This window comes from Gymnoscopelus braueri, assembly GCF_963280865.1.
Source record: "Gymnoscopelus braueri genome assembly, chromosome: 8".
NCBI lineage: Eukaryota > Metazoa > Chordata > Actinopteri > Myctophiformes > Myctophidae > Gymnoscopelus > Gymnoscopelus braueri.
In genome coordinates, this window is record NC_137609.1 from 50,102,469 (window position 1) to 50,117,494 (window position 15,026).

The 15,026-nt window shown below is 40.3% G+C and overlaps 2 protein-coding genes across 4 annotated transcripts in view; both read left to right on the top strand.

Moving 5' to 3' along the window:
* Positions 1-14,954, top strand: part of ets2 (v-ets avian erythroblastosis virus E26 oncogene homolog 2) — a 20,145-nt gene extending 5,191 nt beyond the window's left edge. Inside the window, exons 3-11 of one of the 3 annotated variants that reach the window (XM_080435905.1) lie at positions 3,394-3,517; positions 4,720-4,842; positions 5,566-5,766; positions 6,330-6,407; positions 6,829-7,035; positions 7,738-7,995; positions 8,555-8,673; positions 10,367-10,537; positions 11,242-14,954. In XM_080435905.1, coding sequence (XP_080292031.1) covers positions 3,394-3,517; positions 4,720-4,842; positions 5,566-5,766; positions 6,330-6,407; positions 6,829-7,035; positions 7,738-7,995; positions 8,555-8,673; positions 10,367-10,537; positions 11,242-11,286 — 1,326 coding nt within the window. In that variant the 3' untranslated portion in view covers positions 11,287-14,954. The remainder of the gene's footprint in view (positions 1-3,393; positions 3,518-4,719; positions 4,843-5,565; positions 5,767-6,329; positions 6,408-6,828; positions 7,036-7,737; positions 7,996-8,554; positions 8,674-10,366; positions 10,538-11,241) is intronic. The other 2 variants (XM_080435907.1, XM_080435906.1) reach the window with 2 other exon arrangements.
* psmg1 (proteasome (prosome, macropain) assembly chaperone 1) overlaps positions 1-15,026 on the top strand; it is a 228,226-nt gene that overhangs the window by 19,495 nt on the left and 193,705 nt on the right. The window lies entirely within an intron of this gene.

Below are 15,026 nucleotides of genomic sequence, written 5' to 3' on the forward strand. Positions count from 1 at the left end.
TATGAAACCCACACACACTTAACCACTTTCATGTTAAAAAAAGAAATCGGAAATAGTGAAAATAGCAGATCAACAAGCTCACAAAGGGTCACCTTGTCGATCGGCTAATTTCGCTACTTTTGCGCAACACTCTTCCACAACCAATTAGGACATCGATTTGCCAAACAAAATGCTAAATTTGACCATTTAATGGTAAAATTTGAAATATGGAGATACAAGGTTTTCGGCGTGACGGCAACGTTATGTGAAAAAAATAAAGCCTTTAAAGACCTCGAAGGCTTGAACGTTTGACAGACAGGGTCATCTTTTCTCTTCTGAGCGATTGAAACGGACGAACGATGCAGTTGAACATCACCGTGTGCATTTACAGCTGGGTCTAGTGAGACACTATACTGTCTCATTAAGACCCAGAGAGAACGGTTCCAGAATGGAATTAATTCGTTATTAGGAGTACTTATTTTGTGGCAGTGGCACGTACAAGCATGCATACACACTTGTGTACACACACAAACATGCAGAGAGAGAGAAAGACAGACAGAGAGGGGGGTCAGCATGCCATAGAGAGTTACAAGAATTCTGACATACATTTGAGCTCATACATTCTATTATGTTAATCCTCCAGAGAGAGAGACAGAGAGACAGAGAAAGAGAGAGAGAGAGAGAGAGAGAGACAGACAGACAGACAGACAGACAGACAGACAGACAGACAGACAGACAGACAGACAGACAGACAGACAGACAGACAGACAGACAGACAGACAGACAGACAGACAGACAGACAGACAGACAGACAGACAGACAGACAGACAGACAGACAGACAGACAGAGAGACAGAGAGACAGAGACATAGACATAGATAGCATCAGTAGATAGAATGGTACATTGCAGTGTGGTCTGGCTGGCTCCTGCATTGTGATGGCATGCAGTTAGTTGATATAAACGATGATTGCAGGAACCAACCTGTCTCTCTAACCCAACAAAGTACACACAGAAAAATAAAGGCGCTAACTGGAACCGAAACTGCTCCTTCAGATGTGATGCCATAGATAGAAGAACCATTTTTGGGGTCTCAGAAAGAACCTTTCAGACCAAGGACCATCCCTATACACATCAACCGGTGTCAGGGCACCCCCCCCCCCCCTCTACACCAAATATTTTTGTCCAAAATAGCAGAGCTTAAATCTCAGCTTGGGGAATATTCGCCTATTAAGACCAAATGTTTGGACGCTAGGGTTCAAGTGGTTAAAAGTGTCTCAAAGAACCATACAAAAACAAAACACTATATATAATGGTTCTTTAATAAGTGACGGTTCTTCATGGAACCATTTAAGAACCGCTATTCTTCTGTGTGTGGGCAGGAGTGTAAAGCACGGTTCAAAGAGAATGTTGTTTATGTTCCCACCTAAAGCAGTCTCTCTCTCTCTCTCTCTCTCTCTCTCTCTCTCTCTCTCTCGCCAACGCCATAATAAACGCTGTCACACACACACACACACACACACACACACACACACACACACACACACACACACACACACACACACACACACACACACACACACACACACACACACACACACACACACACACACACACACACACACACACACACACACACACACACACACACACACACAGGCCCACGCCCACACAGCTATGTTGCCTCAAGGCCAGGTTGGAGAGTGCACGCAGCATGCAACAGGAAATACCAAATATGGTCCTCTGTCTTCAGTGATTTCCCAGCATGCCTTGGCACACAGAGACCAGGGCAGTTTCTTATTGACTAATGGTGACAGATAAGAGGCTACGGTTGACAGAAAAGGAGTGCCCTCAGCGCTACTGTTTGATCTGTGATCACTATCGTTCACACTCATTTTACAGTGTGATGCATTTTGTGAGGTTGTTGTAATAATTGGAGTTTCATTTTGACTGTACAGGTTGGTTAATCCATCATTATCATTTGAGTATGATAATTATCATTTGATTCTGTCCCTGGAATCAAATCTAAACGTGGAGAAGCAGTGTTCAGTTTTTATGCACCACATAGTATCTGGAACAAACTCCCAGAAAACTGCAGGTCTGGTTAGTTCTTTTACATCACAGCTAAAAAAAATAACATTCTATTCTTCTGCACTGTAATGTTTTATTTGTACATTTTAATTTAGCTTCTTTTGTTTTTTAGTGTCTTCTACTATCCTGTAGGGATGGGTATTGGCAAGAATCTCACGATACGATACGTATCACGATACTTGGGTCACGATACGATTATATCACGATATATTGCGATACGATACATATTGCCATATATTACGATATTATTGCGATATATTACGATATTATTGCGATATCAAGATATATTGCGATACGATACATATTGCAATATATTGCGATACAATACATATTGCGATATATTGCGATATATACATATATCACAACTACATATTGTATATATATATACGTACTACATATTGAGTAGCTGCAGATCAGTGACAGGTTTTTCGAATGTTTTTTCAGCTGAAAAAGCAAAAAAAAAATTAAAAAAAGATACTATCCTGTTATAATGTATTTCCTTTACTTAATGTTTTGTGTATTAAGCACATTGAATTGCCTTGCGGTTGAAATGTGCTATACCTTTGCTTTGTCTTGCCTATAGCGATTTTAGTCTCTCATATTGGTCTGGCAAAATAGCATGTGTACAGTGTGGGTACACTGTTTAAGCTGCAAATCAGAATAGCTATTTAACACTTATTTTCAAAACATGAAGTCAGATTGTCTGATTGAACCACTTGAACCCCATGCGTCCATATTCTGGGGGGGAACATTGTCCAGAAATAGCCGATCTACGAGCTCAATGCGTTTTGAGCTGGTGGATCGGCTATTTGGCGAAGAGATTTTGCTGAAGACGAGAGGAAAAAAGCAGGTCCAAGTACCGAGCCAAGTCAGGTCCAGCTTATTAAGGGGTCTTCAACAGGGAGTCCGGGACCCCTAGGGGGTCCTCAGAGTTACTACAGGGGGGCCGCCAAATCTCTGTGTGATATGACCTTTCTTTTTTACATTAACCACTTGAACCCTAGCATCGCTTTTTTGAGAAGAACTTTAGCCAAAAAAAAGCCGATCTACAAGCTCACAACGCCTCGCGCTGCGAGGCGTTGTGAGCTTGTAGATCTGCTATTTTTGGCAAAGAGGTTTGATGCAGAGGGAAAAAAAGAGCAGACCAAGTAAAAAAAATAAAAAATGTAATCTGAAACAGAATTGTATACAATATAGAGGGGGTCCCTGCTTCATCTCTCTCTCAGCTAGGGGGTCCTTGGACTGAAAAAACATTGAAGACCCCTGGTTTAAGGTTAAAGGTCACCAGTCTAACTTACTTACTGTGTTGTGTTGTGTTGTTGACAGAGGCAGCTAGCGTTGGACATGTCTGAAGACTCCATGATGTCCCCACTGATGAGCTACTACCTGTCTACCGACGAGGACCAGTCCCTGCAAGAGGTTCCCTCTGGGTTTGACTGTGGACTGCAGGGTACGTTATGATATTATATTTATTATGTATATTACACATGGCATAAGATACAGTCCACCAAAACAGACTTTTCAGTCTGTTTTTTGGAAAGGTTGTGTTAGGTCAAGTCAAAACAAGTTAAAGACAACAGTGATGAGTAAAAGGCACAGTATAAGAAGGCAAAAATACAGCAAAGCAGAATAAAAACTTCAATAAGAACATAAATAAAAATGTTATGCGCAACTAAGCTCATGAAAAGAAAGTAAAACTCTCAACTTGGGTTAGAAGCTAAGGAATAGAAAATGTGTTTCAAGATTATTTTTTTTACAAACAGAGAGTGAGGGGAGGGGCCAGCTTAACATGGAGGGAGAGCTCATTCCATTCCAGAGCTTAGGGGCAGCAACAGAGAAGGCTCGATCTCCCCCATGCTTAAAGGGATAGCTCACCCCCAAAAAGACTTTTTCTCTATCGATTAGTCACCCCATGGAGACTCGAATTCATCATGGATATTGTTTTTGTTTTTGTCGCATTCCTAAGCCAATCATTTGATGCCCGGCAGCGGTTCCGGTAGGAGTCTCCTTTTTGTCTCCTACCGGTCCGATGGTCATCAAATTATTGGCTTAGGAATGCGACAAAAACTAAAAAATATCCATGAATTCAAGTCTCCAAGGGGTGACTAATTGATAGGAAAAGTATATTTTTTTGGGGTGAACTATCTCTTTAAGCCTTTAGACGTTTTGGTATTATCATTCAACACAAGAAATCACAGATTTAAGCTTTAACCTTTGGGTTTTAGGGTTTAATGGAAGATGTTTATGAACATTAATCTTAATCTTAAAATAACGTTAGTATCAATTATTACTGTTGGGCTGGATCTTACCAGCTGCATGGGTTATAGTACCTGGTTGCACACCGAGAATAGCCAGTCTACTACACTTCGCACTGCAACACGTCGTGAGCTTGTAGATCGGCTAATTTCAGTGCATGACACCAGCGTACAACTAAGAAGAAATCATCCTTTAGACTCAAAAGTTGTTTACATTTATACACTCAGCACTGAGGATTTGAAATATCTGGGACATCAATCTGCTCTGTAAATCCTAGTGTTAAAGGCAGGGTAAGCAATATATTTTTGGTTAAAACAAAAGTTTTTTTTGTTAAAAGGTTAAATATGAATATATATATTATATAAGTGTGTAATGAGTTGTGATGTTCCCGTACAGTAGACGTGGGCCCCTGCTCCGTGCCTCTGTTGACCCCCTGCAGTAAGGCAGTGATGAGTCAGGCCCTGAAGGACAGCTTCACCGGCTTCCACAAGGTCCAGCGCTGCTTCGGCATCAACAACAGTGAGTCCACACACACGCGCACACACACACACACACACACGCACGCGCGCACACGCATGCGCGCGCACGCACGCACGCACGCACACACACACACACACACACACACACACACACACACACACACACACACACACACACACACACACACACACACACACACACACACACACACACACACACATGCACGCACGCATGCGCACACGCGCACGCGGGAGCACACACACGTGCGTGCATGCACGCACGTACGCGCGCACACGCACGCTTATAATGCATTATGACCTGCACTTATAATACTTCATAAACCTTGTTAATAATTATAAACTTTTATAATGAGTGTCATGAATCCTTATAAGCGCATTATTATGCATTATAAATGCGATTATAGTATAGATTATATTATAGATTATAATGCATTATAGAGCTGATGCTAATGTAAATATACAGTCCTACTGCACTGGTGCGAGATGCAAAAAAAGCTCAGAAGAATCACAAAAATAGCAGATGTACAAGCTCACAATGTGTCGCATCGCGAAGCGTTGTGAGCTTGTAGATCTGCCGTTTTCACTATTTATTGGACACTGACAAAGACTAAATCCAAGGACATTTTCTCTTATGATTGTAGTTAGTTTTAGGGTATTTTTGAGGACTACTGATTTAGAATCTGCCTCAGGTCTTAATGGGTTAATACTACAATAACTCTAATAACTCTGGTTCTTTGTATAGACCCCCGTAAGTGGGCCAAGCAGCACGTCCAGCAGTGGCTGCAGTGGGCCGTGGGGGAGTTCAGCCTGGCCGCCCTCAACTACCTGAGGTTTGACATGAGCGGACAGGAGCTGTGTGACCTGGGCAAGGAGTGCTTCCTGGAGCTGGCCCCCGACTTTGTGGGCGACATCCTGTGGGAACACCTGGACCAGATGATGAGAGGTATGAAAAAAAAACACAGAGTTTTTACAGCACTGGCTTAATCTGTTCCGTGGGGGTCCCCAGCTAAAATGATTGATACAGCAGGAACCAAATGGATTCTTATGGGGTTTGTAACTCTCTGTGTACAGTTAATTGAACACAGTGTAGATTGGGTTCCCAGACATGAAAAGGGTGTGTTTACTGTTTATGCAGCTAACAATATTAAAGGCTAATGTATACTCCTCGTTTGTATGGCATTACAAATGAGCTTGTTAGTTAGTTAGTTAGTTACTTAGTTACTTAGTTACTTAGTTACTTAGTTACTTAGTTACTTAGTTTCTTAGTTACTTAGTTACTTAGTTACTTTCACACATTTTCTTTGCTTTGGTTGAGAACCAGTGGTCTAGCTTTTCATGAACTTGTAGTTTTTCTTTTTAAAGGAAAAACAACTTTCCACAAATGTAAATGCCCATAAAGAGCCTCAGGTACACTGTGCTTTTTTCCTACGTTTTGTTTTCCTCTCTTGGCATTTACGCATTGGAAATTGGGATTTACCAAAGTTTGTTCACTGTGATGTTCACCAGGTTGCCAGGAAACGGTGGTGAACTCAGAAACGCTCAGCTGTGTCGTTCCTGATCTGATGAACTGGATGAGCTGTGCTGGTGAGAACATATACATATACTGTATAGGCCTACGGAACCATATACTGCATTTATACTGCATACAGAACCTTATACTATGCATCCAGAACCTTACACATCATGTCTCCTGCGTACAGGAGAACCTTTGCATTTATACTCCATTGTACCGCAACGTTATAAATAAGGTTTTATACTATCAGTGGTCTGCAACCTGTTTTCCATTTACATTGGTTTTATCTTTAAATTATTAATGTTTATTTTATCTTAAATGATTAGTAATGATGTGACAGGTGACCCAGTAAGATACAGCAGCAGTGGCAAGCAGTGGGAGGAATTAATTGGTTAATTAAATGAATAAATATATCTATATAATTATATTGACGTTCATCCTAATTTGACCTTTCCTTGTTCACTTTGACCTACATTTGTTACTTTTCAATAGGCGTGAAATATGTCTCACAGACACGATCCTCCTCTGTGTCCATAGACAGCATCGCTGACAGCCAGTGTCCCATGACGGTACCAGACTCCAGCAGCAGTCTGCTCAGACAGCTGTTTGAGAGTCCAGACCCAGTGCCTGAGCCCGCCCACAACCCTGACCCCCACCACCTCCACTACCCCACCACCACCACTGCTCTGCCCAAAGCATGTAAGTCAGGCTTATTATGTTTTGATATTTATTCTGTATGGACTTTTAGTTTTCAATTTATGTGCATTTTAATTTGTTTTTAAAGCTGGTTTGCTTTTTTTAGTTTTTATTTTCAGAAAAGGCTTAGTTTGAGGGGGTTTTTTCTTCCTTTTTTTGTAATAGGGATTAGTCAGGGGCAGAGTTTCAACAAGTTCAGGAAAAAAATTGCAATTATTATTATTTGTATTTTTTCCTTAAAGACCGTCTTAAAGTGTCAGTTCACAATTTAGTTTTGCTGTCAAATGAGGAACTGGTTTAAACCATGATCAATCTAAAGATATATGTTAGTGTATTGATAACATTAGCATTTTGAACAATGGCATGTTTGGCTCTCAAATTAAACCTCTGTAAGGATAATTCCTTTTAACAGGTCGTTCATGCGGTCTTGTTTCCAATGAGAACCTGTGAGCAATTAGGGGTTAAGAGTCTTGCTCATGGACAAATTTCATTTCATCGACACATATGCTGGCCTGGCCTGGAATTGAACCTGGGGCAACCAGGGCCTCTGGCTCCCTAGGCGGGCTCACTAACCACTCAGCTATGCCCGCCCCTGTCATATTTAACCACGTAACCCTATATGCTTAGCTGACCCGGCTAGCACCTTTAAGCTAGCACCTTTTAAAGGTAATAGCTTAAAGCTAAACACTGCTTTATCTCTTGCAGTTTCACTTCCGGATCAAAGTTCAATAGAAAGCGTGGACAGCTTTGAGGGTCTGCGCTCGTGGGGCAGCCAGTCGTCCCTGGCGGACATGCAGACCGTCCCGTCCGTCGACGGCTTCGATGACGACTGCAGCGGCACCGCAGCGCCACCTAGCCTCAGCAAGCAGCACCGCTCCTTTAAAGACTACGTTCTGGAGAGGAGCGAGCTGGTGGAGCAGGGGAAGCCTGTGATACCTGCTGCTGTCCTGGCCGGCTTCACCGGTAAGTTAAAAAGCCTCTGGCCTCTGGCATTTTGTTTTATAATGCAGTTTTTATGGTACATTTTTGGGTCATGGGTGGGATGGCCGACTTGGAAGGATTAAACGCGCTGTTAACCCATTAAGACCTGAGGCCGATTGTACAAATGCCTTCTAAATCAGTCGTTCTCAAACGTTTTCGTGCCAAGGAGGACCGCCAAACGCTTTCAAGATGTTCAAAAAATGTTCACAAATAGCAGATGAGCTTGTAATTCTGCAATTTTTTAATAGCCTACGCAAAAATCTGACATGACATGATGGTTTCCCGGTTTTAATGGGTAAAACGGACATGAGGTGCACCTGTACTTGGACCGCTTTTTTTCCTTCTACACCATATTTCTTTAGCGGCCCTAATGGCCAATGTTCCTTTCGGCATGCAGTGCTTGCTCAAGGGGCAGAGGTTTTGACCCAGCTGTGTTGTATGTATTGTTGTACAGGGCAGATGTTTTGAAACGGCTCTGCTGTATTGTTATAGAAAATTTTAATTATGAATAATAATAATTGTTGTTGTTGTTGTTGTCCAGGGAACGGACCCATCCAGCTGTGGCAGTTCCTGTTGGAGCTCCTGACAGACCAAAGCAGCGGCTCAGTGATCAGCTGGACGGGAGACGGATGGGAGTTCAAACTCACTGACCCTGATGAGGTGTGTACCATGATGGAGCTTTTCATACACTTGTAGCTTTTATTTTGAAAGGAAAAAATACTATCCACAAATTGAATGGCCCATCAAGATAGTGTGTACAGTGATTTTTTTTTTCCCCCTACATTTTTGTTGGATTTTTTTCCCCCTTCTGGCTTGAAAATTGGGATTTAACAACTTTTTGGGGAGGAAATTCAGCTTGTTTGTTTAGAAGAACTGTTGGATTACATTTGTATTCCACCTGAAAATGTATGTATGTTTACTGAAGAGCTGGAGAGACAGGGAGATCCCTGTTACTGAACACACACTCTATAGTAGAGATAGCGTTCAGATAACCTTTTTTTTGGGGGGGGGGGTAATATTTCGGTAGAAATGGGGGCACTGAGTTGTGCAAGTTTACTATATTTAAAGGTAGGGTAAGTGATATTTTTGGGTTTTTTTTTTTTTTTTTTGTTAAAATGTTAAAGTACTATATTCTGATAGTAATCATTGCTACAGAGCGTTTGTTCGGTCACAGGGGTCTCTCCAGCTCTTTAGTTTAGTTTACAGAATATAGTACATTTTCAGGTAGGTGACAACATTTAAACCAATCAGGAGAGAGCACTGAAAATGCATTTTCTGTATTAATAAAGAGCTGGAGAACATGGAGACTCCTTTTACTGAACAAACACTCTATAGCAATGAGTATTATCAGAATATAGAGCTGTTTAACACTTATTTTAACAAAAGCAAAACACTTACCCTACCTTTAAGTGCACATTTTCTTAATTTCATCCTAGACTTCCTTTTATTAACGTGTGGTTTGTGAATTGTGTGTAGTTATAGTTTTTTTTATTGGGATGATGAAGGCTGATTGGCCTATGTACGTAGCTGTACAGTACATTTCTAAGTGTTGAATGGGGTTTGTACAGGTGGAAGCATGTCTGGGAAGACTGCTAAAGCCTCATTTATACTCTGTAGTATGACGTTGTCGCGGCCACAAGCCACCAGCTTGCGTTGTTGGCTTGTAGACGTGTACTTTTTGGCTAATCTCCCTGGGAAGAAGGCTTAGGATTACACAATAGTCACATAACAGTCCAGTTTAGTGTAAAATCTGCTATGTGGCATTCAATAAGCTGGTTTCTAAATTATATATTAAGCAACACTGTAATAAACAATCATTTATTTTCAGAGAAAATGTGCCCAAATTTGCCTACATTTTTAAAAGAAATATCACATACAGCCTCTTTAACCCATTAAGACCGGGAACGCATCTTATCATTCAAAAATAGCAGATATACAAGCTCATAGCGCGGCACCGAGTGCCGCACTATGAGCTTGTAGATCGGCTATTTTTGAAAGATCGTGAAAATGTGTGCAAATCTTTGAATATATATATATTTTTAAAGCGAAAATTTGTAACTCAAATCTTTACTTCTGGGGGGTCCCTGGAACAACGTATTTTGAGATGGGGGTCCGCGGCCAAATACATATCATTTTTAGGGTCCTTGACATGAAAACGTTTGGGCACCATTGATATAGCAACTTACGTTCTTTTTAGAAAACTGTTAGGATTTAGAAGACATTTGTAAAATCGGCCTCAGGTCTTAAACCCTGCCTGTACGTTGTGTGTGTGTGTGTGTGTGTGTGTGTGTGTGTGTGTGTGTGTGTGTGTGTGTGTGTGTGTGTGTGTGTGTGTGTGTGTGTGTGTGTTTAGGTGGCTCGGCGCTGGGGCCTGAGGAAGAACAAGCCCAAGATGAACTATGAGAAGCTGAGTCGCGGCCTTCGCTATTACTACGACAAGAACATCATCCACAAGACCGCCGGCAAGCGCTACGTCTACCGCTTCGTCTGCGACCTGCAGAAGCTGCTGGGCTTCTCCGCTCAGGTGATTTGAATGTTTCATTTTGTTGCTGTCGGGCAGAAACCTCTTATCTCCATATTGAGACTTTATTCTCGTAAATGAACACCCTACGCGATCATACTACAGCGTCACACAGAAGTGTAAAAAGTAGCAGATCTACAAGCTCGAAATGCGGCACGAAGCGACGCGTTTCGAGCTTGTAGATCTGCTATTTATGCTGTTTTTGATTTTTAATCCTGACATTTTAGACATGAGGTTTCCACCAACAGAGACGATTCGTTTTTTCGTTTATTTCATTTTGTTTTAATTTCTGTTTTTTTCAATTATAAAAAAAATACTTAGTTCTAGTTAGTTTTTTTTGGTAATATGGGTTAGTCAGGGTTGACATTCAAAAATCAAAAAAAAATTGTGAAAACAGCCGATGTACAAGCTCACAACGAGTTGCATCGCAAGTTTCCCCTATTTTATTTTAAGTATTCGAACTGGCCCTGATAAATGACTTGTAACAGACTTATTAATATTAAGATTTATATTTTCTCTACGATTATTTACATTTAGTTTTTTCTTTTAGTGTTTTGTAAACACACAATACAATCTCAGTTAGTTATTGTGTTTTTGTAAAGCCTCATTTTTATTCTTATTTCCGTGAACTCGAATGTTTTGTCAATTCTAGTTTGCTTTCCGTTCGTTTTAGTTTTAACTACAACAACCCTGTTCTCTCTGCTCAGGAGCTGCACACGATGCTGGGCGTTCAGCCGGACACGGAGGACTGAGCGCAGCTTTAGACGGATGGGGCGTGTAGGAGAGGAGTCAGTCAGGCACGGATATGGAGCCATACGGCGTTCATTTCCCCCCTGTAGCCACAGTTGTTCCAAACGCTGTACAGTTAGCCCACCTGATGTATGGCGCTTTCTGATCGGGCAGGTGAGGAGGCGCTGTGAGTCCCTGTCCTTATACAGGGACAGACAGAGATGTCACTTAACCAGCGTGACAGACACTCATGTCATTGTACATTTTTGCAGGGGTCTTTGTGGGATACCATTTTGTGGAGAAAAATCATCACGTCCCATGGCAGCTATTGTTTAGTGCCATGGATTGTTAAATGAGCTTAATGATAATTATGAATTAATTATCATTAATATGCATCTTACTCAAAAGTAAGTAGTTGAGCGGAGATCAGTGCAACCCGCTAGTAGGTCTGTCACAGTTATTACTTTGTGCCTGATTGCAATTATTTGAGATAATCGCGATTATGTTGATCGTCAGATCGTCAGAATTGTTTTCCATTGATCTGTTCGAAAATTCATCTGTTGAAAAAGTTTATCAATTTTCAACAATAGCAATGCGGCGTGTTGTGAGCATGTAGGCTATTTCTGCTACTTTTAAACGTTTTTAAAGGATAAAATGGTCTGTTTTGGCCATAGAACATTATTTATTTTGATTGTTGGTAGCTTTGTATAGGCCCGCCTATTTAAGTTATTTGTCATATCTGTCCCGTGCAATTTCTGTTTACAAATTTCTGTTTACAAAGATGCAATGCAAAAAAAAATAACACAATTAAATGATTAATCATAATTATTTGTATGACAATTAATCGTCAGCTACTGTTTAATGTCATGACCGTGACAGGCCTATCGGCTAGCATGACGTCGATAGCATGTTGAGTGGACAGCTATACTTTTCTTTCATTCTGAGTGTCTGTCATAAGCCACGAGCTATAGGAAGGAACATGAAATTGATCAGGGTGGAAAAACAGTCAAAGCTATTAGCTGTTTTGTTTACTGTTTCAAAGTTCTCATACAGTATATTGTCTTATTGAAAATGCTGGAAGCTGCTTTTTTTTACTGGTGTGATGGTGCCTACTGTAAGCTGCTGTGCCGCTACTGTACTGTAAATATCTGGATTAAAAAATACTATTTTAGAATGGCTTGTTTAAAGAACTTAGGTATACTATATGTCATGAACTAAGTATTGGAGCTCAGTTCATGACATATTGGACTAAAAGAACAGGGAAGGGAATAGTGTCCCATTGTGTGAATGCTAGTGAAATAAACATTTTAAATCAGTGATGAAATATGATTGTATTAAAAAATCCTGGATTTACTGGGATTTTGCTTGGATGATGTATATAATTTATGTATTATTTTTATTTTAGTATTTTAGCAGCATACTAAAGGTTTGTTTAAAGTCTAAGAATACTGTTGTTTATAGACATAAGGCATGGATTTTCATGATTGTGAACCAGGGTTAGAACTAAGAACCAACCAGGGGACCACCATTAAGGTTGTCGAGGGGATATGGGCTAAGGTCTTTTTCTTGAGTTGCACAGAGTCTGTCTATTCTTGGCTTATAGTGGTGGACAGAGACGTCTCTTTTCTGGATCCAAACTTATTTTTTCAGGTATGTCAGTGTGGCAAAAGAACAAAACAAAAAAAACGTTTAGTTTTATATTGTAAGCTCTGGGAATTGTGCCTGTCACCTTCACAAGGGACCGTGTTTCATGCATGTGCCTTTTGACAGAGTCTGTGGCTCTTAATGAGCTGATCCTTGTCTGTTAAATAGGGTTGCCAACCGTCCCTTGAAATAAGGATTTGTCCCTTTATTTGGAAACTAAAGGACGTGCCCCTTATTTGAACACACTTTATTCCATATTTTTGAGGGATCAATCTATGACACACATCTTACAAGTTCAAACAGCTCATATACACATACTATAATATAATATACAAAAACAGTACGTAATATGTGAGATTTTGTCTTTTAATGGACTTCCCTTATTTTTCTTGGAAATAAGACGCGGAGATAAACTACTTTCTCACAGAACAATGTTCCTCTGAGGTATTCTGGAATGTTGAGACAAAAAGGAAAAATGCATATTTTGTATCCTGTGTGTTGAGCATGATGTCATTTCTGTTGGGACGGCTGTGCAATTTGTGTTGTGACTAAGCATACAAGAGAAACAATTTGAACATTTCTGTTGGTGCGCCGACAGAAAATGTCCAACTAGTTAGACAGGATGAAGTCGGTAGCTCAAAATGTGTCCCTCATTTTGAATTTCAGGTATTTGGCAACGCTACTTCTGTAGTAGTTCAGCTTGAAGCACAAGCCTCCTCAAATGACCACTGATCATGTCTTTAGTGCTACTGTAGGCTAAATATCACATATCACACAAATGCCAGTTGTGGTCAAACTTTCTCCAAAATAAAATGAAATAGAATCATGAAAAAAGAAAGAAAAGTAGAGCAAATCTTTCCTACATTACTGAATGCACGGTCACTGACCACATGCAATGCCTTTATGGACTACCAGTGGTCCACGGAACGCCAGTTGAACACTCCTCCTGACATAAAGCATCATTATATTTCATCCCAGCAGTATGCTACAGTACCAGCAGCTGCAGCCACAATGATGAACAAATGTTATTATATATTTTTAAGCAACTAAAAGGAAATCATGACCTCAATTTGTCCATTGTTAATATTTTTGTTATTGTATTATTTCATCATGGAATTAGGATCATTTAACTGGAAAATGTAAAGATGAGTTGACTCTTAACCGAGTGTTTGATAAGCCATATTATATCAGTGTGTGCCTATAGGCTTGTGTTTCAACATAACGAGTCAATATGGAGGACTGGCATTGTTTTTACATTTTAATGGCATACAGTATACCAGGGGCTATAAGAAATATATAATTGCCATGGCAACAGCAGTATGTACTCTGCTCTTTTCACCTTTTGTATTGGTACTGTTGGGATTTACTGCAACTGAAGCTCAATGTTCCAGTTACAAGGTTTTGAATTGCTGTATAAAAAAACGAAATAGTGCTTGAATGTACTGGAAACCCACTGCTAGCCTTCATGCATTAAACATGCCTTTTATCTTACCTAGTTGGACCTAAAGCCTGTATATTGCACTGTTCACTGTTTACTATACATGTTGTATTGGTACAGTGATTCCTTTTTCATTTCAAGGACCCCCAGTTTGATATGTATTAGACCACGGACCCCCATTTAATACCCCCTTTTTTTTTTTCTCTCTGGGACCCCCCAATCTACACCATAAAATCCGCAGTTGTTAATTTTACTCTGAGAGTGTACAAATAGAACCAAATGGACCCTTCCGGGTCCATTTGGTTCCATTTCTACACTCTCAGAGTTACAGACCCGTGAAGCGTCCCATTTGGACCACTGGTGGTCCCCAGGCCAGACTTTGAGAAACACCACTGTCTTGCACTGTTGGTTGTATACTATACTGTTATGTATTGGTGGCAGATTCCTCTGTATTATTTTATTTGAATTATTATGTATATTTGTTTATTTTTATATAATGGTTTTCCCGTCTCTATTTGGATGTAATGTTGTGAACCATTGACAATGACAACGTCCCCTCTGGGAATTAATAAAAGTACTTCATTATAAAATAAACCATGTTCAGGAACAGCTTCTTTCTGCCTTTCTTTTAGCAGCGAGATTCAAATAGCTCAGAAATATCTGTTCAAAAATCACTATTTT